The sequence below is a fragment of the Phoca vitulina genome, unplaced genomic scaffold (genome assembly GCF_004348235.1).
Source record: "Phoca vitulina isolate PV1807 unplaced genomic scaffold, GSC_HSeal_1.0 scaffold1, whole genome shotgun sequence".
Taxonomy (NCBI): Eukaryota; Metazoa; Chordata; class Mammalia; order Carnivora; family Phocidae; genus Phoca; species Phoca vitulina.
In genome coordinates this window covers 90,216,348-90,244,288 of record NW_022589704.1, presented here as the reverse complement: position 1 = coordinate 90,244,288, position 27,941 = coordinate 90,216,348, and the positions used below count along the sequence as shown (strand labels likewise).

Genomic DNA, 27,941 nt, shown 5'->3' with positions numbered 1-27,941 from the left:
ACAAAGAAAGATTAAGACAGGAGTGAGTGGGGGAAAGAGCAAGAGTGAAACACAGACATTAAAATTCTGTCCACTATTCCCCTTTAATAGGTTTATGACCTGCTGCCTATGAGTGGGCATAAAATGACATGGGAACCCTGCTCTTTCCTTTGCTATTCCTATTAACCAACTGCCTTTTTTTTTTTTTTTTTTATGAATTGGAATACCAGTATTTGAACATGTTTTTTTCAAACATCCGGGTTCCTTCACACAAGCCAACAACTTCATCTTGTGTTCAGTGAAAAAGGAATTTGGCCCTAAACTGTAGGACCATTGTCCATATTGAATTAATTGAAAGAGAGTCTGGAGACCTTGTGGTGGCACCTTCCTAAGGAATTTTCTAGGGTAATTTGGGTTGTGTACAATTTTTACCCTACTTGCTAATTTAGAACCTCACAAGAAAGATGCAACTCTATTTTGAATATTTTTAATTTTGGCCTAAAATACAAGGTCTGTGAGGGCAGAAGCTGCATCTGGAAATTTCATCCCTGTATCCCTAGCACATGGCAAGATGCCTGGATCATCTTGGAGCTTAATATTTGTTGAATTAATTAGCATTCCCCCAATGTTTACAGTATCAGTCTATTTGGGCAACAATACAGAATTTGGAGTTAGGAAGACTAAAGGAGTAGAAGGCAGACAGAATTCCAAAACCTTAAGCATTATGCAGACCTTATATAACCTGCATGTCCATAGAAACCTAACTTAAAATGGCAGAAAAGCTGAGAGCAAGACGTGACAAAGTTCAGCATATTTTAATGAAGACTTATGTATGTAAAGCAACATTCTGGTTTTTAATTCCCTTACTAAGCCAGCCTGTAAACAAAAAGCCAACACCTTCCTTATCATTTTAGGTCGAATGAGCCGAACTCGATTTATCATTATGCCAACCCAAGGAGAAGGACGACCATGCCCCACAGAGCTGACCCAGCAGAAAACCTGCCCAGTGACACCCTGTTACAGCTGGGTCCTCGGCAACTGGTCTGCATGTAAATTGGAGGTAGGTCACGTGATAATACTTAAGGAAATGCTTCTTAGTATGTCTAAAGCATTTGTCTGGTCAACCTATGTGCTGATGGAATAAATTTCACAGCACCAGGGGTCTGGCACAATGTATTTTTATGCAATAGAACACACACAAAACTACAACTAGGGGTGCCTGGGTGGCTCAGTTGTTAAGCATCTGCCTTCAGCTCAGGTCATGATCCCAGAGTCCTGGGATCGAGCCCCGCATTGGGCTTCCTGCTCGGCGGGAAGCCTGCTTCTCCCTCTCCCACTCCCCCTGCTTGTATTCCTGATCTCACTGTGTCTCTCCCTGTCAAATAAATAAATAAAATCTTAAAAAAAAAAACACTACAACCAAATGACTTAACCTCATGCCAAGTGGTGTTGCTAGGAAAATGGCAATTCATTAGGCACTGATTCTAACAGGGTCATGGGACTTTCATTCTCTTAGGCATTCTCCGGAATACAAGGTTACGTTCTTGGCTTGGTGAAAATATCAAAGTATTATTTAATTAGGCAAAACCCTGATGCGATGGAAATGCACAGCTTGCCGTGGACTCTATTTCTTAAAGAGGCACTTTTAGGCTTAGCCAAAATCTTGCACGTGGGCAGAAAACCAAAAGTGTAGGAAAGTTATATTTTAACATTATTACACGAACCAAGGTTACTACATTTTCCTCAATGATTACTTTTTTATTGACCTGAAATATAAATGCCTAGCAACATCATCATATATCATATACCCAGAGCTTTTGCTGGATCAGCAAAGATCCTCTACTGCATTTTCTCTGTGGTTTCTTGTGTAAGAAAAAGCACATTGACTTTTTTTATTTTCTTATTTTACTAGTTTATCCTTCAGTTCATATTCCAAAGCACATTTTAATTAGGTAACAATAATTGTGATTATGCATTAAGAAATCTGCAGAGTATTCTCATAGAGATGTTTAGTGTTCTTGTCAGGATGACATTGTCATGCAGCATTACTATCTTGCAGAGTTAAATGCCCATGTATTTTAATAAGTTTTGTTCCAGAGGAACAAAAATGTGTGGTACATTTGTTCAGTCTCCTTTTTACAGAAAATAAGATAACCATGCTCATTAATTCAATAGTAACCTAATGGCTTTAAGTATGAATACTTTGTCCACTAGTCGAAAATCTTCTTTCCTAAATCTTGAGCAATTTGTAAATCCTGCTTGGAATCCCAGTAAGGAAATGGAAGGAATGTTCTTCCGTAGCACGGTGATAACTGTTGACAGAGTAGAGAAAATAAACTCAAAGAATTCAGGGACCCATTGCAGGGGAAGGGAGAAAAAAGTTAGTTAGCGGGGAGGGAGGGAAGGGTGGAGGCCTGATAAACCCCCTGCTCCAAGTCTCGCCAGGCATACAACCACTACTCTACCTTACTTGTTCTTCCGTATCTTCCCTTTTTAATCTTCTCGGGTGTCAGGAGCCTTTTTTTTTTTTAACACACAAATCTGCCCACTTGTCCCATGGGAACATTATAGGGAAATGCCAAATATAGTGTTTCATGTTGCTGTCACACACTGCGCTTTTGCCAGAACCACGCGAGCAAGAGTGGTGGGTTGTGAACATTTTCTTTAGAATTGCCAGTGGGGGCTGGGGGTCGTGGCAGCCATTGGAGATACCCAGGCTTGGAGACCCTAGCAGCAAGTGCATCCAGAAATTTCAGAGCTGCTTCCGATTTCTAGATGAGCTTCTTCTCGTTCACTGGCACCTCCAGCCAGGAGGAAACTCTGCAGTTCATTTAATCCAGGCAAAGCTCTTGAAAAACACATCTGCAGTTAATTGTTCCAGGGTGGGCACCTTACCCAAACAGGGCCAGTCAGCCTTCTTCCCTAAGAATTTGGAATGGAACTGAAGCTGTTCGAAGACAGTGTATTCAGGACTCTTACCTGCCACATTTTCCTGCCTTGTAGATAGGTAGCTCAGAAGAAGAAACAAAGAGGGTGACACAGAAAAAAGAAGAGGCAAAACAGAAAGGGAAGCATGATGAATGCCTGAGTTCAAGCTGCATTTCTGCTTTTCTTTAAGCCTATCTGTGAACTCTTTGTGAGACAGATAACCCAGTATCTTTTTAGCGGGTGGCTTTTTCTTCAATGTGTATGTCAACAGAGTTTGGAATTACTGACCAAAATGCGTGTAGGCCTCTGCACACAAGGGAAGAACCCCTGTCTCACAGCTGCACTCCTGCTTCTCCTTGTCCTGGCTGTCTTTGCCTGCCAAATACACGTTGGGCACTCATCCCCTGAGGGTGGTGGGGATGTCCAAGTGGCCCGCTGCCATCCAGTGGATCAGACCACCAGAGGCACTAACACAGGGCTCAGCGGACGTGCCAGTTCGGCCACAATCTTACATGGAAAGAGATTAGCACAAGGAAGCGTTCATTGTCAGGCTTCACTTGTTGTAGTGTTTTCTTTTTCTTTCCAGAGTCCTCAGTTGATAACATATGTATCCACACATACATTGATGAATCTGTTTTAGGAGCTCAGACTCCTAAGTCTAGCAGGCTTCATTTTGGTCAAGGTTCTGTCAGTTCCTAGCTCTGCAAATTTTGCCAAGGCTGTAAGTTCTCCAAGTCTGTTTTTTTGTTTGTTTGTTTGTTTAATCTCTATCAGGAGAGTAGCAATAGTACCTGTTTTTCTGGGAACTTTTGGTAGGGATTACACAGTTTTAATACAGTACTTACCATGGTACCTGTCATAAATTAAGAGCTCAATAAATTGTACTTGCTATTATAATTTTGATTAAAACTATGATGATTATTATCACCATCTGCCTCTCCACATCTGGTGGAGATGCCCGTTCAGAGCATACGAAACATCCATTAATGATGCGGATAGCAGAGAGTCGGTGAAAGAATCCTCACTTATTGACAGTCTTGCTCAAAGAAGCCTGGGTCTGTTTTCAGTCTCTAGTGTGTAAAGCTTCATGAATGAGAGTGAATGCTTGCTTTATGAATGAGATTATCATTCGGATGCTGATTTCTCTTCATCTTTGGCTGCTGTTGTCAAGGACAGAAGAGCTTAAAGTTGACTCTGGATACCTACTAGGAGCATACTGTTGTTTGTCTTGGTTTTGAAAGGCATCCCTGATGGAGACTTGTTTCTGGTCATTTTCAAAGAAAACTCTAATCAGCTGCATCTTCTGTTACCCGAGGTTCCAGACAGCAAATTTCATGCATGCTGCCATGGCTTCAGACTCTTCTCTCTAAGCACTCCATAGCAAAACATACACCTCAGGCAATTCTGCAATGGACCCATCATCCAGAATAATGACTTCTAAGAGAGACCCCCTTCCCTAAAAAAGAAATTCAACTTACAACTATTTTCGACTTTAGAGAGTAAACATTTACTAGAGCTAAATGAATCTACTGTGAATTAACTCAGAACCTCTATTCATCTCCCCAAAACTACACTTATGTTCAAAATTAGGGTGCATTTCCTTTGGCAGTTTCACAATCGCCAGAGAAATGATTTTAGAGCAGGTATGAAGGATTGATAAGTCAGGTGTGGGAATTGCCATCTTAGATAAACAAATGATAATTCTTATTAAAACCTCTCTAGAAGCAAAAGTGATAGCCTCAATTTATGTGCCTATTCAGATTTTCAAGCTTTAAGTTGCTACAACTTGGACCTCCTCTAAGTCGCACCTTTTCTTCCTTGCCAGTAGGTCTTTGAACCTAACTTCCTTGTTATGTAAAGAATTTTTCTCAGCAGCCGCTCCGTAGCAGCCTGTGCGTCCAGCAGTCTGTTCACAACCTGCCTTTGGCACTTGGCAGTTGCTGCCACAGTGCCTGGTCCTGGTCGGGGCTCGGCAGGCCCAGCAGCCCCCAGACCTGCTCCACGCCCTGGCCCACTATCCTGACTGCACTAGTCAATCACCTCCTCCTCCTTTGCTCTTGCCTCTCCAAAGGCCACAGCAGCTCCAAAGCCTTGGAGAGCCAGTTTCTGGCTCCTGCAGCATAAAACTGGGGAGGGCATAAAAAGAACATGAAACCTCGTTTCCCAGTGTGGGGCACAGTTACCAGACTGCCACCAAATAATGAGTTACTGGATTAGAGCACGTGGCATCGCTGACTGCCGCCGCACAGGTACAGAGGTGGGAGCTCGCTCTAGCTCTTTCTCTCTCCCCCTCGGCCACCATATGAGCAGTAGTCATGAAAACTCTAGCTCTTCCCGCCGACTCCTGGCATTAGTGGGAACTGAGTAACACACCTCACAAGTTTAGGGGAGTTAATAGTGCCTGGGATTGCCTCCCTCCCCCGTCTTGGATGCTCCTGAGGCATGCTGTTACCACATGGCCTGTCTGGAAGATAGGGGTGTCCGAGAAACCAGCTGGGCTTCCTTGCGAAGTTGAGGCCAGCTTGGTAACACGCGACCTTGTATTTGCTTTCCCCTCCATTCCTGCTGTAGTTCTTTACCCTCACTCTTGGGATTTTACCTCCTTAACTTCGGCTCTGTTTTCTAAGGTACTTATGGAAAAACAGAGCTACTATCTAAAGCTATCCAAATATCCGTGGACTTCTTTTTGAAGTATGAACCCCTGACAAAAACTGAGGAGAAAACACTCATGAGTATCCGCCAAAAATGTTATAGTAGGAAACCTTTCATCAGGCAGCAGGTTAGGTCAGATAACCACTAAGAGCTTTCCAGTTCTAAGTTTCTGTTTCTGTGAGACACTGCACAATTTTTTTTCTAATTGCCCAGAAAAATCTGAGTGGGATTTGTATTAAGTATCTTCAAGAAAACATTATTCAACACAGAAGGCATGCTGGGAAAACAACTTCTTGTGGCAAGAGAGAAAATTGGTGTTTTATTGGAAACCCCAACCTAATCCATATGAGAAAGGACTGAATTCCCTACCAAAGAAAAACGAGCAAAGTAAAAGAGAAATGTATGCCCTGTAGCTATACATGCTCTCTTGGGGAGTGATTATGGATTAGGCCATTTTAATACATACACCTAGACAAATTTCATCTTGTTTGTTCTTTTTCAGTCAATCCTGGCTGAGTTCCAAAACGAATCGTCATATTCTGAGTACATAAGTTCCACAGAACAAATTTGCATTTCTACTTCAACTTCTCTATCAGGTCTAGGAGAATTGCTCAGTATGCTTTATTGTCAACACTCCCAAGAGGAGGAAGCTGCTGATTTTCTTGGCCAGGAGGTGGCAAGAGCCAAAAAACTGGGATATGCTAATTGTCTGGGTAATTCTGACAGTATCCTTTCCTTTAACAGGGTGGAGACTGTGGGGAAGGAGTCCAGATCCGCAGCCTGTCCTGCGTGGTCCACAATGGTTCAGTCTCTCACTCGGCTGTAAGTGTAGATGATGCCCTGTGTGGAGAAATGCCTTTTCAAGACAGCATCCTGAAACAGCCATGTTCTGTGCCTTGCCCAGGTATGCAGTTTTAAATGATTGGGAGGGACTTCCCTGGTGCTTTTCAAATTCATTTTCTATTTTTTTTCCTGGAGAAGCTCTCATCGAAATTGAAATTTTGAATTAACCACAATTAATAAAGTTATGACTTTGGAAGATCCCTACAGCTTCAATTGAGGCAAAGTAGGTAAGAGGCAAAAAAGCACTGGACTTGGAAATTTAAGAATGAAGTTAGAATTTTGTCACATCACTGGTGTTTTATCAGGGACGTAGAATTTAGTGCCTTGGACCGATGGCTGCTCTATCTAGAAAATGTGTTAATAATGCCTAACCTGACAGTATCTAGCACACCGACCAGCACTCAAAAAATGCTGACTGGATCCTTGAGTTGAGGAACCCCGGAAAAATGGTGTGGTAGAAGCAAGTAAGGCTGTAGGTTCATGAAAGCATTCTGTAATTGTGAAGGTCATTAGTTACATAAAATGTATGAGTTGATTTTAATCCTAATAACCAACCTAGCTTGCATGGCCTAAGTTTAAGGTGGCTAAATAAATCCACATGTGTATAAACACATACATACGTATGCGTGTGTATGTGTATATATATATATATATGTGTATATGTATATGTATACACACACAATTATGTATGTTTAGATTAATAAACATTCTTTATACTCAAAGATATTTCACTTCAGAGACTTCCCCTTTATATGGTTTCTATGAATGTCTATTTTGTGACATTATGTGGCTCTTTGAAAACTGAGCTACTGTTTTGAAAAGTTTATTATTACTAGAAGACAGATGGTGTCCGCTAGATAAAACCACCATGATTTGAAGTGAAGTAATGGCAATCTGGTTTTTGATACTTTCTTGCTAGACTAGATTAAACCATAAATTATCATTCTTAGTATTCTAAGTGGAAAATTGGTCAAGGTCGAATGCATAGTGTGTACAACCCACCCATATCACTGTACCATCACAAATCTCACTGTGAACCAACCCTGTCCGTGTAAACGTTTCAAGTGCCAGTTTTCATGTTATTTTCCTTGCTCTGTCCTGCACAATCATCCAGGAGACTGCCACTCAACGGAATGGTCAGAATGGAGCACATGTGAATTAACCTGTGTCAACGGAAGAAGCTTCGAGACAATGGGCCGCCAATCTAGGTCAAGGACATTTATAGTCCAGTCTTTTGAGAACCAAGACAGCTGCCCTCAGCAGGTTCTAGAAACACGCCCTTGTGCAGGTACCAAGAGCACTTTTCAGTTCTCAGCCTTGATTGATCAATGCCTATTCTATTTTTATGTGAGGTGTAATAGAACTGCTGTTATCATATTTACTTGCAGGAGGCAAATGTTATCACTACACATGGAAAGCAAGTCTTTGGAACAATAATGAACGAACTGTATGGTGCCAACGTTCAGATGGCATTAATGTCACAGGTATTCCTGCCTAAGATTTGTGTGGGCACTTCAAAAAGATCTCTGAGTGTTGCTGTTTGTGAGAAGAATTAGCTTACAAATTATAAGCACGAGAAGACTGGGCAGGTGGCCTTAGATGATCTTCATAGCAAATTGTCATTAGACCTTATTTTGTTTTAAATTTTTAATCGAAGTGTACTTGGCATTTAACAATAAATTAGATTTAGGTGTACAACAGAGTGATCCAATAATTATATACAAGATGCCCACCAAGAGAACTGTATTACAGCATTATTCCCAATGCTGCATTTTTCTTCCCTGTGACTTATTTTATAACTAGAAATTTGTACCTTTTAATCCTCCTCATTTCACCCAACACACCTGCTCCCCCACCTTTGGCAACCACTGGTTTATTTTCTGTATTTATAAGTCTGGTTCGCTCTTTTTTTTTGTTGTTTGTTCATTTGTTCTGGTTTTTTTTTTGGATTCTATGTATGAGTGAAATCATATGGTATTTGTCTTTTTCTGTCTTGCTTATTTCACTTAGCATAATACCCTCCAGGCCCATGCATGTTGTTGCAAATGGCAAGACTTCATTCTTATGGCTGAGCAATAGACCTTTGCTTCTTAGAAAGCAAACCATTCTATCCGAAGACCCATAATACATCCAATGACTTACACAATAAAATTTCCTTAAATATCATGTTCTGAGACAAAGGCTGAAAAAGACACATGGGAGTTTAAAACAATAGTCTCTAACGTTTTAAATCATGTACCTTCTCAGTAAAAAGTTTTTGATGACACCTCAACATTCTAATTCTATGATGCTACCATATCATATTATAAAACACATACAAAAGTTGAAAATAAAAGGGTGGGTAAAGATATAATAAACTATATTTCTTAATGGCACAAAAAAAAACTTTTGCTGTAAGTTATAAAGATTTGTATCATGCACTGGAAGCTTGGTTTTGGATATTTTGCTAGTCATTATTACTTGACAGTGGATACAATCTGATTGTACAAGTGATCTCAATTTTAACGTTTTTTAATGCCTTCTCAGAGAAAATTGTCATTGTTTTTACTGCTACTGCAGCTGACAGAGCTTATCATATCAGTGAGAGAATTTCTATTCTTCTGTAGGAATTGAAGAATTGTCAGCTCCTTCTTGGTATTATTTGCCTATATTTGCATTATAGTATTCCCTTTAATCTGTAGTTTATCCGTAAGGTAATTTATTTTAAGCTGCTTGCCCGTTCTGTAAGTTATTATTGAAACTAAATACGTTGCAAATCTGTTTGACCAGGAACACCACAAGCAGCAGCCTCTGCAGCATGCGGAGAGTTGGCAAGTGAGGGTTACACTATCAAAGTCTCCTCAGTGTACTTGTTGCACCAGTCTACAATACTGGGCCGTCCACTGATGAGCTCAGGTTAGCACGACCAGCTGCTAAGTATTACAGCTTCTTTCTTAAATTTAAACAAAATATTATATGAACTACACAAATTCTAGTATTTTCTAGCCGATCCCCTAGAGATTCTGTCCCCAGGGGCGCAGACACTGCTCTTGGGAGATCACTGGTTAAAAGAGTGGAAACAGCCCCCCCAGCAGTATGGGTAGCAAGGACACCATGTCCAAATTATCCATTTCACACGTAGGTATAATTCTGGATTTTAGGGGGTTTTTTTGTTGTTTTTTTTCCCCTGTAGGGATTTTTATACTTCTGGTAACACTAGGAATTTAGCTGCTTCATTCACAGGGAAAACAAAAATCTGTTTCCTACACCATCTTAGGCTCAAAGCTTTTTGAGCTACCAAATCATAAACTATAATTGGGTCACAATTATATAGTAAGGCAAAAGCTGGAATCTATAAGTGAAACCAGTATTACATAAATACAATTTAATTACTGCCCTCAAATACATCAAGTTCTTAGACTAGTTCCCAAATCCTGAAAGGCATGGCTACTATGTAAATTACCGCAGAGTATAGACATTATTCCATCCATTTACTCAAAAATATTTAATAGCAACAAGTTTGGTATCAGATGTATGACCGCCTCTCCTGGAGCTTATACATTTGCTTTTAAAAATGTGTCAAGCTCCATATGTGATCGTGTGTGTGTGTGTGTATATGCATTCTGGTTAAGACACATTTTAAAGTTTTACCAAGGAGTTTGCTACCGTGGTCCATAAATCTATCCATGGCATCCTTTTAGCATTGGTTGTTGCCAACTGGCTTATTGCCTAGTTGAGGTATTCAGGCACTGGAGAAAAATATACATAGAATGAGTCTTTGAGCAGATATATTTTCTGCTCCTGAACTTCAGTTGAAATTTCATCCATTCTTTTCCTGGCCCGGCACACAGATGTGGCCCTCAAGCAGAGCCATATGCTAGAATGACATTGCCAATGAGTAGGTATAAAAACTACTGCCACCATCTTGAACAATTCTTCCTAATCGATAAAATACAGCTGGCCTCTGTGTCAGCAAATGCGTATAAAAAAGAATACTGTTACACAGTGGCAAGAGAGGAAAACAGTTCTTTTTTTTAATGTTTAGCACAGAAAAGTCCACAAACGATGGTGGGTTTTTGTGTTATTTTGTTTGTTTTGTTTTTTTGTAGGAGGCTGCTCCCCTCAGGCACGTCCTGCCGCTATCCGGCAGTGTAATCCAGCCTGCAGAAAACCTTTCTCCTACTGTACCCAGGTGAGTCCTGTGCTGGAGACTTCTAGACCTTTACCTGCTGTCTTCTGCATATGCTGTTGGGTGTTTTCCAGTAGACCACAGCAGCAGTTTCGTGTGCTCACGGTACCATCTAGAGGAATTTGCAGGAATAGTCACAGCTATTAAGGATTTTTTTTTTTTTTTAATAGGGCCACGTCTTAAGGCTATAGCCAAATCTGCCTTTCAGATAGCTAATTCATATTAGCTCTGCTTATCAATAAATGTCCTCAGTTGATTTATTCTTTATTAGCCTTTCATCTACCCAAACTATTTGGAAAGATCTTATCAATGTTCATATTTGCTAATTATTTAGTAAATTGATTACACTAGTATGAGTAAATTTTCAGTTCATTTAAAATAAGTTAAATATTTGCCTATGAGGAAAAATTACGTATGTGCACGCATTTTTTTAAAGCAGAACTCTTTCTTCCGTTCTTCTCCCTTGACTCCCATTTACCACTGCTCTGGAATTAATGCAGAATGTGCAATGTATTCTAATCAATGGCACTCATAATGAGCAGTGCATATATAAAGTTATGTCATGTTCCTTAAAGAAACACGTTTCTTATTATGTGCTCTTTCCAAAAATGATCTGGTTAAAAATAATTCAAGCACTCAATCCTATTTTATGGTTCTTTCACTTCAAGGTGGGCTAATTCTATACCACAGAAAAGCTAGTACCTAAGCTTACAGAGGAGAAAAGAGGTCAGCAACAACTTCATAGGCTAATCAGGTTTGCAAAGTAGAAGGTGTAGCTTTCCACCAACTGTCTGGATACCCTCTTTAATAAAACAAATACCTTTTGCCTTGAACTTTTGGCACATGTGATCAGTTACAGCTTTTTCACTTAGACTGGAGGTGATCTTAATTGTCTTAATTAGCTCTCTATTGAACACCCTGTAATATCTTGAAATGAAATACTGTGATGTCATTATAGGAATGCTGCCTTTTACTAAACAATGGGCAATTATTAATTTTACCCTACTTTTCTGGCCTTTTCCTTTTGTAGAAGATTGAGGTGCCCCCCTTAGTTTTAGTATCTATTGCTCCTTAAAATTGATGTGTTAACAATTGATGACCCAAATATATTGATCCTGATGAATCATACAGACTTGAGTGGCTGTGTGAGACTGGGGTCTGTTCCAAAAATTCCATATATTTTCAGGTAAGGCGCCCCTACAGCAAAGTCCTACAGATTCATAATTTTATGCTTAACTTGTTCTATTCTTCTCTGTTGTCTTTATGTTTCCTGGAGGATGGAAGAACAATTATTTTCAGTTTCACTGCTAGAGACAGAAGGAAATCCTTGTTTGTTATATCTCACCCTAGCCAGCACCTTGGAGAGGTTTCTTGTACATGAAAATGACCAGGAATTCACAGAGAAACATGAAGAACACATTGTCACAATGCCAACTAGGAATGTGTTGTAGTGTGACACTCAGGGTACTCCAAGGAAGAATGTGGGACATGTGCCTTTGGTGAAGTCTTTTTTTTTTTTTTCTGCACTTAGGCTGCCCTCCTTGAGGGCAGAACCAAGCCTGCAAGCAGAGAGGTAGTTCAGACTAGTTAGTGATCAATGGTCGAAGGTGGTAAGCCACATTCAGCAGCTGGCTCGGAAACCAACATCAAAGAGCACAAAGCCCAAAGGCGCTAGTACATAATCCCTGTTGCTTTACTTCTCAGCATCAAGGGCAGCAGGTTCGAGTGAGCGGGCAGGAATTTGAAATGCCTAGGGACCCTATATGGTTTGAGAAACACTCGTGGAACTGTAAAGAGCCTTAATTTCAGAGACAGACCTTGGCATCAAGACTGGGGGGAGAGTGTAGGATAATTTGATTAAATGACTTAAAATCTCTGTAAGAGAGAAAAGACAAAGAATACCTGGAAGGCATGAGAATTGTCAACCTGTAGAAAAGTCTGATGATGTATTTAAGGGTTGACTTTGGAATTCACAAAAAGGAACTGCTCAGTTTTTCATCTCTTGGGCAACTCTATTGCTGAAAATCCCCCAATTGCCATAACACACATCACACAGGTATTAAGTGATTCCAACTTTTACCTTGTTCTTTGTCATCACCGTGTAACCATAAAACTATTTTGGATGCTGTAGGGTGGAGTCTGTGGCTGTGAGAAGGGTTATACAGAGATCATGAGATCCAATGGTTTCCTGGATTACTGCATGAAAGTACCCGGCTCTGAAGATAAAAAAGCTGATGTGAAGAACCTTGCGGGGAAAAACAGACCTGTGAATTCAAAGATACATGACATTTTTAAAGGATGGTCATTTCAACCCCTTGATCCAGGTACATTTATTAAGAGTAAGAAATACACATTTACTCGTGGGCCGTTGGGGTTCATAATGGAGGGAAGGAGAGAAAGAGGAGACAGGAGAGGTGATGTGGTCCAATTCAAGGTTTCTCAAATTTGAATGCCAAAAAGGGGTAGTTCCTTTAAATGTAAAATGTTCTCATGGAGGGTTGAAGAGCAGTCTCTTTCAAGCCCAGTCTAAGAGATAGGGAATTAAGTCCCCAAAATATTAGCCTTTAAAATTATCTTTTCATTGTAAATTACCTCTGCAAAAGTAACTGAATTTGTGTATATAATTGAAATTAAAAGCAAAAGTTGGAATAGATCAAGAATCTGCAGATACCTCAGGAAATGCCTAGGGACCCTATATGGTTTGAGAAACACTCGTGGAACTGTAAAGAGCCTTAAATTCAGAGACAGACCTTGGCATCAAGACGCGGAATGTACCTGTTTTGTGATTGAGTGTAATGTTTTCGCCTCTCTCCACTGATTTCATAAATGAGGAAAGAGGTCCAAAGACACCTATCTTGCAGGACTGTTGTGAATTTTATCACAGTGCTGGGCCTGCAGGGGTCAGGAATTGGTGGTTATTAAGGAGAAGCTTTCTGTGTACCTTGTCATTCTGTGCTGGTTGTATTGAGTGATCTCATTAGGTTGCAAAAACCTAATGATTTTGAGATTAGGAGTCTGAAACAGGAAAAATGAATTTGACCCAGGTCCTATCACCCATAAGTAATAGGAAGATTTGAAAGGTCATAGCATTTGTCTCCACTACCCCCTTATGAAGTATGCAGAAAATGAAAGCAAGATTCTCGGTGCTAATCCTACATACCTTTGCTAGGAAACAAAATGCTACTAATAATTAAGCAAAGTGGCCTGACAGGGCATGGAGAGGGAAGGTGTACACAGAGCTCAGGCAAAACATACCCTGGGAATTTCCTCCCAGACCCCAGGCCTCTATGTATCAAAAGTGTCTTAATGATATGCTTAAATGAAGCAAAAACCAGAGCGTGGGCCCAAAGGACACTAGATCTAGCAGGAGAAACCAGATGTACGTTCCTCAGCCAACTCTTCAGGATGACCACAGTTTCTTATTTCTGATTCCACTCAATGTCTGGGCATGCCATGGATTTTTAAAACATCTCATTCATTTTGTGATTAAATTAGCAGTAGCTTTAAATCTGAAGGAAGGGTGGTAGGAAATGTAACCAGGCCCACCCATTGCCTGTAGACCCCAGTTTAGGAGGAGAATTAGGGTGAGGTTCTAGAGAAATGAATGCTCAAATCCACAAGTGAGGTCCTTAGCCTTTGGGGGCTAATTAAAACATCAATAGTGCCATGTATGTAAATATACATATGTGTATCTATGTTTTTCTCATGATGGGAGTGTAAATTGGAACAACCTCTAAAAAGACATTTAGGCAATATGTATCATACAGTTTGACCTAAAATTTATTTCCTAAGAACCCATCCTACAAATATATATATATGTATACTAAATGATGTTTGTTACAAATGCTTCTTATAAAGATTAGTGGAAATAACCTAAAGGTATAAAGAGAATATGGAAAAATAAAATAGGATACAAGTACCCAATATGCCTCATATTAAAAAGAATGAGACCTGTCTTATCTATCATGGGAAATTATTTTAAAAAATACAATTCAAAATATGTGCCATTTGTATCTCTTTAAAAATAGGTGTATATTTTGTATGCATGTACTTATATACGTTTGCATATACAAAGGAAACTAAAATGCTAAAGGGAAGGAAAATGGTAACAGTGGTAGCTCCTGGCTTGGGAATTGAGAGAAAGTAGCAGGGTGACTTATTTTTCACTACATATCTTTTTTTAATAGTGTGAAGTTTGATCCTATCCATTATGTTATTATAAAAAGTTATATTCGTTTTTAAGTAACATGGACCACATACCTCTACACTGGGGATTTAAAAGTTCTCGATCCTCCAAATACTTCAGCTCTGTGAGGTTTAGGAGTAAAAAGATGAAAGGTGCTTTCTCACTCAGTGAAGACTTTTTTTTTTTCCCCCGATGTAGAAAACTCAGAAGAGGGGATTTCATCATTAGTGTTTCAAAGAGATCAGAATCAAAGCTTTGTTAAAAGTTTCATGACCATAGAAAAATATCATTACTGCATTGAAACCTCATTCTAAGACCTAACTGAGGCTTTAAAGTGTCTTGTAAGCAAAAACTGTAATGGGTAGTGACAATATAATTGAATGTAATTGTGATTTTATTCTAAACAAGTGTTTACAATAGATTTTGATAGTTGTTCATCCCACAGAAGCCTTTCAAATAAGATGCTGAGATGTTTTTTTGGACCTGCAGTTAATTACATTCATGTAGTGTAATGAATCTTGTGTGTGTGTCTGCCTTTCAGAAAGGAAGGCAGTTCCTTGGGAATGCTAAGGTCATTGTCTTTCTCAGTCAACTGTGCTCACATAAAACCATTTGTACACTGAAGTTATATATAACATAGTAAAAATCACAAAACAGAACAGACTTACTTGGTTTTATTTTTCTTAACTCTGGCAGATAGGATATCAAAATAATGTCTATACTTTTACATGTGTGGTTATAATTTGACATTATTTGGGCATATAGTTTTTGTTCACTCGACATCATCTGTCACCGAAAGGGGTGATAGTTTTCTTTGCATACAGGATGGCCTCTTAATTTTTTGGTTCTGTGTTGTCAAAATGTATTGCAATACTTTTTGTACTATAAGACTATACACAGATACATTTAAAATAGCCTGACAATTGTTAGATCTTATGCAGTAATGATTACTGGTGTGTGTTTGCCATTGTGAAAAATTTGATAGACTGTCTTACATTTTCACCTTCGTTGGATGTTTTCTAGCTGTCACATATGGGTAGTTCCACTATGATTGTGACTTATGCCAGTCTCAGAATTCAGATGATAAATAATTCAGATGAGAAGACTTTTGTATGCTAAGCTTGTTATTTAATCTCTATCTTAAACAGATGGCCGTGTAAAAATATGGGTTTATGGAGTTTCAGGTGGAGGTTTTCTTATCATGATTTTCCTAGTATTTACTTCCTACCTTCTTTGGTAAGTACTAACTAGTAAAACATTATATTCCATATTCTGATAGGTGAGGTATTATACTAAAAGATCCGTGGCCATTAACCCACAAGTAATTATCAACAGTAGAATACTTGAAATCATTTGTCTTTCCTGTCCTCATTTGACATAACCTTTTTTTTTTTTTTAAAGCTTTTATTTATTTATTTGGCAGAGAGGGAACACAAGCAGGCCTCCCGCTGAGCAGGGAGCCCGATGTGGGGCTCGATCCCAGGACCCTGGGATCATGACCTGAGCCGAAGGCAGATGCTTAATGACTGAGCCACCCAGGTGCCCCTGACATAACCTTCTTTTAGGTGGCTTTCAAGTAATATCAGAAGGTGTAAGAGAAAAATCATTTTTGATTAGTTTTCAGCTTTGACTGCATCTTAGCTTCTCTTAGTACTCCTGGGGACTGAAACTTGGCTCCCAGCCCCAGTGATTGAGTTAATTAGTCTTGCCTCTGTCCAGGTCATCCAGATGTTTAAAAGCATCTCAGGTAATGCTGAAATGCAGCTAAGGCTAAGAGCTAATACTCTGAGAATTCTAATTCTTAAATTGACCTATCTTGACCAGTCGGTTCAAACAACCTGTTTAGTACATTTTATATAGTAGAGCCACATGTTTATCCACCTTGACCAGATATGAGAAAATTTTCTGTCAATTCCAGGAACCCCATTTTGTAAGTGACTTGTTCCTGAAAATTTATTCTTCTCAGAAAATGATTGGTTTACTGTACAGAATATACTTTGATGAGCTGCTCTTGAAACCAGACAGAAGGAAATACATTTGAATGTTTTCAAGTGTTGAGAATATTTTATTAGCTTCCAAAGCAAAATTTCATGAGATCAAAGTGTTTTTTTCTCCATATTGAGATATTTATACCCATCATCTATTAAACTGTTTACCCAAGTTTTAGTCTCAATTCAAATCCAGCCTTTGTGCATTTAGCCTCAAAATCTGTTTCCAAGGTTACACAGGTTTATAAATCTTTGGATTAGTGAAGAAAAGATGACTTTAATTCTTCTACCTATAGTGCTAGAAATTGAATCTATCTAATGTTTCTATAGTGCTGTAGTAAAAAGTAACACCTTTGGTTAGTTCTTCACCCTACAATCAAATGATTTGACCAATTTTTATGTCTCAATTGATAAATTTTGTGTGTATTCCTAGATCCTGTCTTAATGAACAAATGTGAAGTTGAAAGCCTTATATGAGGTTCAGAGTAGTAGGATGCATTCATCACTAGAAAAGATTAAAAAAGGAGGAAAAGGTCTTTTGTTGCAACAAAAGACATATGAGAAGCTTCTCCAAAAGTAATGGCCCAACACAGTGTAAGGGAATAAGATAGTTTGTTCTTTTGTAAAAGCTTAGATGTATCATCATTGTTAATTTTTAATCTCTTAGGTATTCCAGGAAGGACGGAACCATAGGATTTGGAATTGGGGTTGTAGTAATTTATAGTAACAGTCATTAAATTTGCCTTTTTACATTTCTCTATTCCTTCAATAATTAATGTGTGTTTATTGAGGCCCTTTCTGAATGACTCTAAACTCTGGGGATTAATTAGGTACATCACTGAATTCTGTAAACAGTTTTCTAAAGATAAATTCAATTTTTCCTTACCTTTCAGTGACCAAATTACATAAATTAGTCTTCCTAAAATTTAGCCAGATCATCAGACCCTCTCCTACTCAGACACCAGCAGTGGCTTTCTTTGACAGTTGCCTAACCAGCCAACTAAAATCTTCCACAATAAGCTTGAACAATCCTTGCAATTTCACTTCTATTTCCCTATGCCTTGGATAGTGTGCTGTGTTGTATAAGCCCAAATCTATTTTTCTCATTGAAGACCTTTTTTTAAAAACTACCTCCTTTATAAATTATTTTGATAAAATGGTAATTTTGTACTGGAATATTTAACCCATGTGTTTAGTTCTACATTCCCATCAATCTTAGTTCATTATAATATACACATTCTCTCTACTTTTCATGTTTCGTAAGAGTCTGTGTCCATCTTCGTCATTGCTTTAATTCCCTTTCCACAGTCAGGTTCAGTTTTTCAAGTTTACCATCTTCATTTCTATCTAAGTTGTTGAGATACAGCACTTTCAGTCTCTTTTATCCCAAGACCCCCCCCCCCCCCCCGTACCCATTCACATGTATTAGGGAAGTTCACCATTTTATTGGTACTGTGCATATATATTTTTGATGACTAAACCCTTCATTATAAGTACTGAATGTAAGGGTACTTAGAGTGGTACCTTCTAATTTTACAAGGAGGCTTCTTCTGCTTCCTTCTTCTATCCCATTCCCATCTAGAATGAATTTATTGGTTTTTCCCAGTAAAATGCAAATGCCAGCATTTTCCCAAATAGTCTGGAATCACTTGTCCATTCTTCCTCGTCTCTGGCATTTATTCTAGGCTGTGATTATAGTTGTTTCTTTCTTTAATATCTTCCTCCTCTACCACCCAAAGTAGAATAGTGGATGAATAAATATTTTACACGGGTTGCCTTTTCAGTCCTCACAATTATCTACCAAGTTGTTGCTCTATCATACCCATTTTATAGAGAGCTAAGTTATTGAACTTTTCTGAGGATCACTTACCTGAGGTCATCATCCTGGTAAACTCACCTCTAGGTTTGCCTAGGCCCAGAGATTACGCTCTTTCCACTGGTCTTCTAGTCTGCAATTTCTTTCTCTTGTGATCCTAAAAACTCTTTAGATTCAATGTAGTGGCTACAGTTTTCATATTTTTTTAGAGGCTCCTTGTTTCCCAAATAAGCTATAGACCTCGGAACAGACCTATTGATATCAAAACAGATACCATTTACTGTTACATATGAGCTGCCTAGAGTCCAAATAGATACTTTCACAGCATTTACTTCTATTAAATAGCGTGCAGAGGAGTTAGATGACAGTGTTGGAGATTTTATATTTTCTCCCCAAAATATAAAAGGCTTAGGACTAGAGAACTGCTATAATATGCCAGGCCTTAGGTGTATACTTTGGATGAAAGCAATTTATAATAAAACTTAGAAATGCTTTTGAGAAAATATAGAAAAATAGTCTTCTTAAGGACCACTTTATTCAAATACAACCCTTTGTACATCTACCATTAGTGTTGGAAGTTTTTGAAATATTACTGATGCCCCTGCTCCCCTGGCAGTAAAGATCCATGAGGCAATTTAGTGAAGACGAGCACTGGGTGAGCTTGTAGTTAATCTAAACATAGTGCCAGAAGATTGCTCCAGATAACTAACTATAGCATATCCATTCTGCCCTGCCCAGTGCAACTCAGTAAATGGGGCCTCGTTCTGCCCACTTTGAGAGTAGTGCCCCCATTACCAGAGGCTCTGCCCTCAGGAGTGCCTGCCTCAGGCTTTCATCAAGCTATTTAATCTCTACTGCCCTGGGGATGGGTCCTTGGGGCTTAAATTCAATGGTGCTGTTAAGTCCCAGCAGTTTGCCTGTCAGTTCATCATCAGTTTGCTTTTCTGGCTTCATGGGTTTATCCTTTGCTAAAATGCAAATGATCACGGAAGAGGTCACTTTAAATGTGTGTCATGCAATGGTCTCTTACAGCCAATGTTGTGTAATAGCTTTATCCCTCGGCCAACCCTGAAAGTGGTGGTGGCTGTCAAGAGTGCTCCATTAGGAAGAGTTATGAGGCAACACCTCAGTCCGACAGGGAAGAATAGTGTGAGGGATTAGAGATCCACTGTGGGTACAGGATGAGTGGTGGTGGCCTATGTGGCAGGCATTTGCAGGTCCTGATTTAGTGTGAAGTGGTCACACCTTTCCTGATATCAGAGTTGATGAGAAAAGATATTTTTTAAAAAGTATTTCTTAAGGGAGAAAGGAAAGAGAGCAGGGCCTCTCAAGACAGGTCTCCTAGTTGCTGGCTTTGCTAAGGACAGCCCCTCCCCTCAGAGATCTTCTTAACTAGTCAGGAAACCATAAACTCACAGCCACCCAGCATGTAGCACTTAGTTTACCAGCATTTAAGAACTTCCTTTAAACTCTAAAATTTCTCAACTTTCATATATTCATAGTTATGATAGTATCAGCTAAGAGGTTAAACAATTTGAAGAGATTCATAAAAAATGAGGTCTTCATCCAAATGATCCCCAACACACCCCATGGCCCACAAGGATTTAAGGCCTACGTAATAGGAGACCCCTCTTTTTTTCCCCATAATCCCATACATGGAAACTCATTCATAAAAATATCTCTAATATTTTGAGAATTTTATAGGCCCAACAAACAGGCTGGCCAAGTTTAGATGTCTCCCAGGCAATATCAATATAAAGATCCTTCCCCACTCCTGCGGACTCAGCTCTTCTTTCATTTCTCTCTGCCCATTAGCCCTTGACAAATGCTAATTAAGAATGGATTGTCAAAAACTTTCTGGAAGCACCTCCATTTCTTCATCTCTCTTCCTTTCTCCTCCAAAAGGCAGGAGATATAGGATGGAGAAGATCCCAACTGTCATTTCAGATGAACTATCTCGTTATTAGAACAACCTTCACTATCACCAGAATCACCACAGTAGATGCACAAGCTGTCACTTCCAAGTTGTCCTAAACTGTGGTGTGATTTCGTAGTACATTGAAATGCTGCAGATTAGGATGCTCTGGACCTCATTTCAAGCTGGGCCCATTCTCTATGCTAGAGACAGCACCAAGCAATAGAACTAGAGCCACTGGAATATACTTATAAAGTTAAGTTGAATATTCTAATAACTATACAGTGAATACCCTTTTGAGAAGCACAAAATCAGAGACTAAGGATCCCCTGGCAGAGGATGCTAGAGCAGGTTTCGGCCTATCCTCAGCTCATCACCCATTGAGCAACACTGCACCCCAGATGCCAAGCAGGAACACTGATAGGATCTGTGGTTTTTCCTTTAGTGATTTTTAAAATCATTTTTAATTTCTTATTTTTGCAATGTTCATTAGCAAACCAAAAAAAAAAAAATTAGTTTTAGAACTTAAGCATTTAAACTAGGTGATTCTCCCTAGACCCATTTTAATTCTACCAAGCATCTCTTTTTGTGTATGTGGTAAAATTCACATAATACAAAAGTCTCCATTTTAACCATTAAGGGAAAGAAGCCAGACAGAAAGGCCACATATAGTATGACTCCATCTGTATGAAATATCCAAAATAGGCAAATCCCTAAGAGGTGGAAAGCTAAGTGATTGCCAGGGGCTGAGGGTAGGGGAAATAGGAAGAGTACTTCGGTGGGTACAGAGTTTTTCTTTGGGGTGATGAAAATGTTCTGGAATTAGATAAGATGATGGTTACACAGCATTGTGAATATACTAAATGCCACTGAATTGTACACATGGAAATGTGTTTTTAAGTTCAAAGTATGAAAATTCCCATGTACAGACAAAATGTTTTTACCGCATGCCAAGTTAATGGCATGGATACAGAGAGAGTGCACTGAAGAGGTTAAGGGCCTGGGCCTCTGTGTTAGACGTGCTTAAATTTCAGCCTCAGCCACTCAGTGACTTGGGGGAAGGTAAGTAACCTCTTTAGTCCTTCTCTGTAAAGTATTAAACCTAATGCTTCCCCCCCCCCAGGGTTGTTCTGGGTTTATTGAGATATTTTATGTAGAATGCTGTGCACAAGGTTGGCACTTAGTATACTTCCAAATAATAATAGATGCTATATAAAATAAACAAATTTGGAGACAAGGAAAGAGTTGGCTCCCTGCTGGTAAGGACCACCCCAAAGAGCTGGGCTCTGAAGGCATGGCAAAGCAAAGGCACTGAGGAAGGAGGAGAAACAGTATGGTAGGGCTGGGGCACGATGTGGCAAAATTCAAACTATAAACATTCATAAAGACAAATTGGTCTAAAGGAAAAGTGTACTGCAGGTTGTTTTGCCCCAGATCTGGGCCATGACTGTGTGATTGGCCAAGGTTACTCAACTTCTCTATGAGAAGGAAGAGCCGCCCTCCTTGACCTGGCAAAGTTGTCAACCTCAGGTAAAACAGAGACCAGGTGAGAGTGGCTCTGCATGGTGCAAGATCAGAGAAAGTTTCCTGACAGACTCAGGTGACATGGCATCTAAATGTCAGGTTCCAGGCCAGAGCAGAAGTGGTTTACTTAAGAACCACACCAGGGTAAGGCAGAGGAGTCTGGCTGCTCCAGCTGCTCCTATGAAACATCTCTGATATGAGGGTCACTGTAGCTTGGGAATTAGTGAACAGCAGATGTTTGCATTATTGAGTAGAAACAAGAACAGGAAAAGTAGCCCTCTACCATTGTTTCTATGAAACCATTTTTAAGATTTTGAAAAAATGATAGCTTATCCTTCAAATAGGGATAAAATATACAAAGTATTCAAAAAAGAAACCCACAGGTTCAGAGCACTCTATCTTTTGTCATTTAACTACATGAATTTCTATACCTCATAATTGTCTTTGGCAGATGAAACAGAACTCTGTGAACCTTTATCTGAGGAATTCTTTTCCCTTTGCAGCAAGAAACCAAAACCACATCAAAGCACACCTCCCCAACAGAAGCCTCTGACCTTAGCCTACGATGGAGACTTAGACATGTAACCTGAAAAGAAATCCAAATGTAGACATCAACTGCCTTAACTGCTTTCTCTTTTGTAGCTCTCAGACTTCTCAGTTTTTTGAGGAATCTCTTGATGTGATACATTGGGCAGAATACAAAAATTGCAAAAGTAATATTGCCTAACTTCATTTGGACATGGAGTCAAGGATTATTAGGTCTGCCATTTTGCTTTCAAGTTGTTTGTGGGTGTGTTTTTAATTTTTTGATTTTCCCAAGGGTCCTGAAAACCCTTCTCTTCCTGTTTGGAAATGGGAGGAAGAAAACATGATGGAATTCCCACAGACTTCAGTAAACTTTATCTTCAGCAGCATGATGACAATCTGGAGGAAAGTCCAATCAAGGCATTTACTGTAAATGACGAGCCTGACACTGCTTTGTTATGCACTATATTAGTGCAAGTCTTTATTCTTCCCATACTTCAACACTGAGTTTTCTAGAGTTTACATTGGTTCAAAGACTTTCAAATTGGATTGCCTATTTTCATGAACACAGAGAGAATGGTTTACCATTTCAGAAATTCTCTGAGTTTTTACCTTTAAATATTGTATTTTGTTTTGTAGCCAGGGGATGATGGCACTTAATGGGTTGCATTTATTGGAAAAAAAAAAAATGGAGTGGGCATAACTGCTGGTCTAGATGAAAGCTAGGTGGTTTCTGAATGAAATATGTATTGAGTGTTAGGTGGTTATATTGGAGAATGAGGTAGATTATTTGATTACTAAAACTGTATTTTAACAGAAACTTAGCCATGTAGATATAGTACTATACCATACACACTTGTAATTCAGTTTAACGATGACAAACTCTGCTTTTGTAATTTCAATTTTCTTATCTGAATATTTATAAATTTTTTTTGAATTTAATTCTCTGACCTCATTTAATATACATCAAACACCAATCCTGTTTGTAGCGAGTCTTGCTTTTATAAGGTTTCAATAATACCTAAACACACTAAGAAGCTGAAACCATTTTATGAAGATAGTTGTTTGTAATTGTAGATGTTGAGAGTAAGAAGGTGCCATCTTGTGGTATTGACTTGTATTTATAACAAATAAAGTGCTCAAGAAGATGTTGCCTATTCTAGATTTATTCACTTATGAAATGCCCTTGCTTTGACAAAAACAGTTTTACTGACAGTTTCCCTATGGCACTACTGTAGGGGTTGACAGATGAAATCACTGCCACAGGAAAGGATTCTTATTCCACATTCTCAACACTAGTGAGTACACAATGAAATAGAGCCAACTACAATTACACAGAGTAGCTCTGAAGGAATATTTAAAGCTCAGTTAATATTAGAACAAACCACTGAAATAGGGCAAACACTGGTATGCCAATGTCCTAAGAAAATGGGAATGTTAGAAATGTGAAACAGTAAGAGGATGTTTTCATTTGTCCTATGACTTCTGTTAAGCATTTAACACTGATTAACTGGTTTTATCCAATGACACTATGGTTTAAAAAGAAAAAAAATGAAAATAGGATGGCTTATATTTATAGTGTCACTGAGCAAACACCGCCTAGAGTTGGCCTCTTATTAGTTCACTTAAATGAAAGCATCAACGGTCTTCATAGTAATTCAAGAGATCCGGCTTCAGAAATCAAATCCTGGCTGTGCCCTTTACCCATGTATGATCCACCATAAGGACTGCAAATTATCTCTTGTTTGACCCACACAATGAAGATAATGAAATCATTTTCCTCTTAGGTTAGACATTAAAAAATGTCAGATGGGTTTGTGGTTCAAAATGGCAATGTAAGAGGATCGCCAACTTACACCCCCCCAGACACACCAAAATCTACAGCTTCCTATGGAACAATTCCCAATGAAATAAACCCCCAAAATAACTGAGCAACTCCTACACATCAAGCAAATGAGAAAATACAAACATCAGGACAGGAGAAGCTGAGACACAATCTCACCATAAGCCCCACCCATGGTGCAGTGACCCACGATTGGAAGGGAACTCACAACCCCAAGCTTCTCCCACACGAGCAAAGGTTTGAACCCCACTTTTGGCACCCCAACTTTTAAGACCTGTACCTGTGAGATGCCCCCCCAAACCATCTACCTTTGAAAGCCAGTGGGGCTTGCATCACAAAACCTCAAGACTAGAAAACTGAGAAATAGTTCTTGAAAGATTCACACAGACTCACTATGGCTAACCTCCAGGGCACAGCATACAGGCAGTAAGTAGTCTTTCTATGAAAGAGGCTATCTGCATATCTTAAAAGCTTTGACCTGAGGGTCAGGTATCTAAACACACATTTAGGGCCCCACTAAGATACAAAGACCATGGAGGCTGGTGGACCCCATCTTTACGCTCTCCCATGACCTTGTTCAGGTGGCCACTGTCTCCTAGAAAGGAGACTGTACATGCATCTGGGGCCCTGGTTTTTGTGTCTGCAAACCAGGGGAGGACTCCTGATCCCCTGACTGGTGGCCACTGGGCATTGTGTTCATAGGTTCAATGAAAAGATATCAAACAACAAACAGTACTTAACTGGCCATTACCCCAGGGCTCAGTGAAGAAGGAGCAGACAGAAAAGCCCATCTCCTAGTCCTCTCCTATAAGAGGTCCATTTGCATAGCTTAAAAGCTGTTGCCTGAGGATCCAGCTTCCAATCAGCCTGAATCTTAAGTGTCGGTTCAGATCCTCCCCTTTGGGACAGTAACAAGTGTTGGCAGACCCTCACCTCCTGAGAGCCACAAAGAACTAAGTAGGCTGCTTGGACAGTGACAGGTCTATCAAACCTGTCATTTTTGATAGACCAGCAGGATTATCAAACAGGCTCATCTATGCAAAGCCTACTCCTTCAAAACTGGTAGAGGTGGCTGTTTCATCCAATGGATAGAAACCCAACACAAAGTCAAGGAAAATGAAACAGAGAAATATGTTCAAATGAAAGAACAAGATAAAACTTTAGGAAAAGACTTAATGAAACAAAGATACGTGATTTATATGACAAAGTGTTCAAAAGTCACTGGCCCATCTATATGCTGCCTACAAGAGACTTGCTTCAGATCTAAGGACACATACAGACTGAAAATAGGGAGATGGAGAAACATATTTCATGCAAGTAGAAACCAAAAGCTGGGATAGCTATACTTACATCACAGAAAATAGACTTTAAAACAGACTGTAATCAGAGACAAAGAACATCATTACATAATGATAAATGGGTCAATACAAAAAGTGTATAAAGTTTGTAAATATTTATGTACCCAATATAGGAGCACCTAAAATCTAGAAAGCAAACATTAATAGACCTAAAGGGAGAAATAGTAATACAATAATAGGGAGCATTATTTCCCCACTTTCATAGATCAAAATCAATAAGGGAAACAGCCTTAAATAACATGTTAGACCAGATGGACTTGACATATACAAGACACTTTATCCCAAAGCAGCAGAACGCACATTCTTCTCAAGCACACACGCAACATTCTCACACAAAGTAAGTATAATAAATTCGAGAAGACTAAAATATCAAGCATCTTTTCTAAACACAGTGATATGAAACTAGAAATCAACTACAAGGAAACTAGAGAATCCCCATATATGTAAAGATTAAACAACGTGCATTGTAAAACCTATAGTGATAATGATAACATATATATTATAATGATAATGCCTACATCAAGAAACAAGAAAGATCTCAGGAAGGAGGCAAAGTGTGAGGATCCTGAGCTCGCTGCCTCCCATGGACACACCAAATTAACTGCATGTATTGCACCTCACTCTAAAAACCACCTGAAGACGGGCAAAACAGATCATCCACAGCTAACATCATAAGAACAAAGACACATTGAAAAGGGTAGGAAGGGCAGAGATGCGGTCAGGAACCCCCAGCATGGCTACCCACAAGTGAAAGGGATATCATAAGCATGGAAGAGTGAGGGGATCAAGCCCCACACTGGGCATCCCTAGCCATGGGAATCCGCACCTGGAAAATGAGTCCCCATAACATCCGGCTTTGAAAATCAGTGGGATTTAACTCTGGGAGATCTAGAGAGCTCTAGAAAACCAAGTCTCTGCACTTAAAGAACCAGCACACATCATCACTTAGTCTGAGACCCAGCACAGAAACAACGGTTTGAAAAGCACTTTCTTTATACATGAAGATTTATTGACTAATTTTAGGACATGTGCCACACATTATCACTTAGTCTGAGACCCAGCACAGAAACAACAGTTTGAAAAGCACTTCCTTTATACATGAAGATTTATTGACTAATTTTAGGACATGTGCCAGAGGGTCAGGGATCTACAGAAGCTTTCTCTGGAAATAGAAGTGTTGGTGGGCATCATTTTTCTTGTCCTCCATCAGCTTGGATAGCCAGATGCTTTTGGGAGCCTGTTCTGACACCATCCATTTATCTTGCCAACACTGCTTGCCCACCCCATCATTCCCATGTAGACCTGCCCCACCCAACCCACCCACCCCAGCAGGTGCCCTTTCAAAATGGCTCCTGCCCCACTACACCCAGCAGGCAGACTCAGCTCAGGCCAGCATCTCCCCAAAGTGGCCCACCACACCCAGAAGGCAGTCCTAGCTGGGACTGATGCACCAAAGCTATGTCTTCTCCAAAGAAGAGGGGAGCTGATCCCAACCAGCAGTACCCCTGCACAATCTGCAGCTGGGACTCTCAGCCAACCAAAATAGGAGCAGGCCCTGCCCACCAGTGCACCCACAGCAGTAGCAACCAAATATTTCAGACAGTGGGGCTGAGAGCTAGTTCCACCTAACACCAAGTCTGCAGTGGCTCTAGCCAGGCCTCTCAGCTAACAGTGCTGTGTGCAAACCCCCTACCCACCAGCACACCTACAGAAGCTGCAACTGGGCCCTTCAGCTGGCTGTGCAGAGGGCAGTTCCTACCAACCAGGGTGCACAGAGCAGTTGCAGCCTACCATTGCAGACAGCCTAGCTGAGGGCCAGCCTCCCCTGCCCCCACCAGCCCACATAAAGCATTTGCAGCAGGGCTTCTCGGCCAGCCATTATGAGGACAAGCCCTGCCCATCAGCACACCACCAGAAGCTGCTGCTCAACCACAAAAGGAGAGCACATACAACCCACACAGGATACATCACTGGATCAACTGGTCCTGGTAGGGCACCACAAGATGCTTTCTATATAATGCCACTACTTTCAAGACCAGGAGACGTAGTTGAGCTACCTAATACATAGAAGCAAACAATGAGTTAGATAAAATGAGAAGACAAAGGAATATATATGTTCCAAATGAAAGAACCAGAAAAACCACAGAAAAGGAGCTAAATGAAACAGAGACAAGTAATCCACCTGATAAAAGTTTAAAATAATGGTCATAAAGATA

General features: G+C 39.7%; 1 protein-coding gene across 1 annotated transcript in view; it reads left to right on the top strand.

Moving 5' to 3' along the window:
* Positions 1-23,650, top strand: part of THSD7B (thrombospondin type 1 domain containing 7B) — an 870,666-nt gene extending 847,016 nt beyond the window's left edge. The window contains exons 21-28 of the mRNA XM_032411208.1: positions 894-1,039; positions 6,304-6,463; positions 7,517-7,690; positions 7,791-7,886; positions 10,491-10,573; positions 12,702-12,894; positions 15,905-15,992; positions 22,503-23,650. Coding sequence (XP_032267099.1) covers positions 894-1,039; positions 6,304-6,463; positions 7,517-7,690; positions 7,791-7,886; positions 10,491-10,573; positions 12,702-12,894; positions 15,905-15,992; positions 22,503-22,584 — 1,022 coding nt within the window. The 3' untranslated portion in view covers positions 22,585-23,650. The remainder of the gene's footprint in view (positions 1-893; positions 1,040-6,303; positions 6,464-7,516; positions 7,691-7,790; positions 7,887-10,490; positions 10,574-12,701; positions 12,895-15,904; positions 15,993-22,502) is intronic.
* Positions 23,651-27,941: the final 4,291 nt, after the last annotated feature.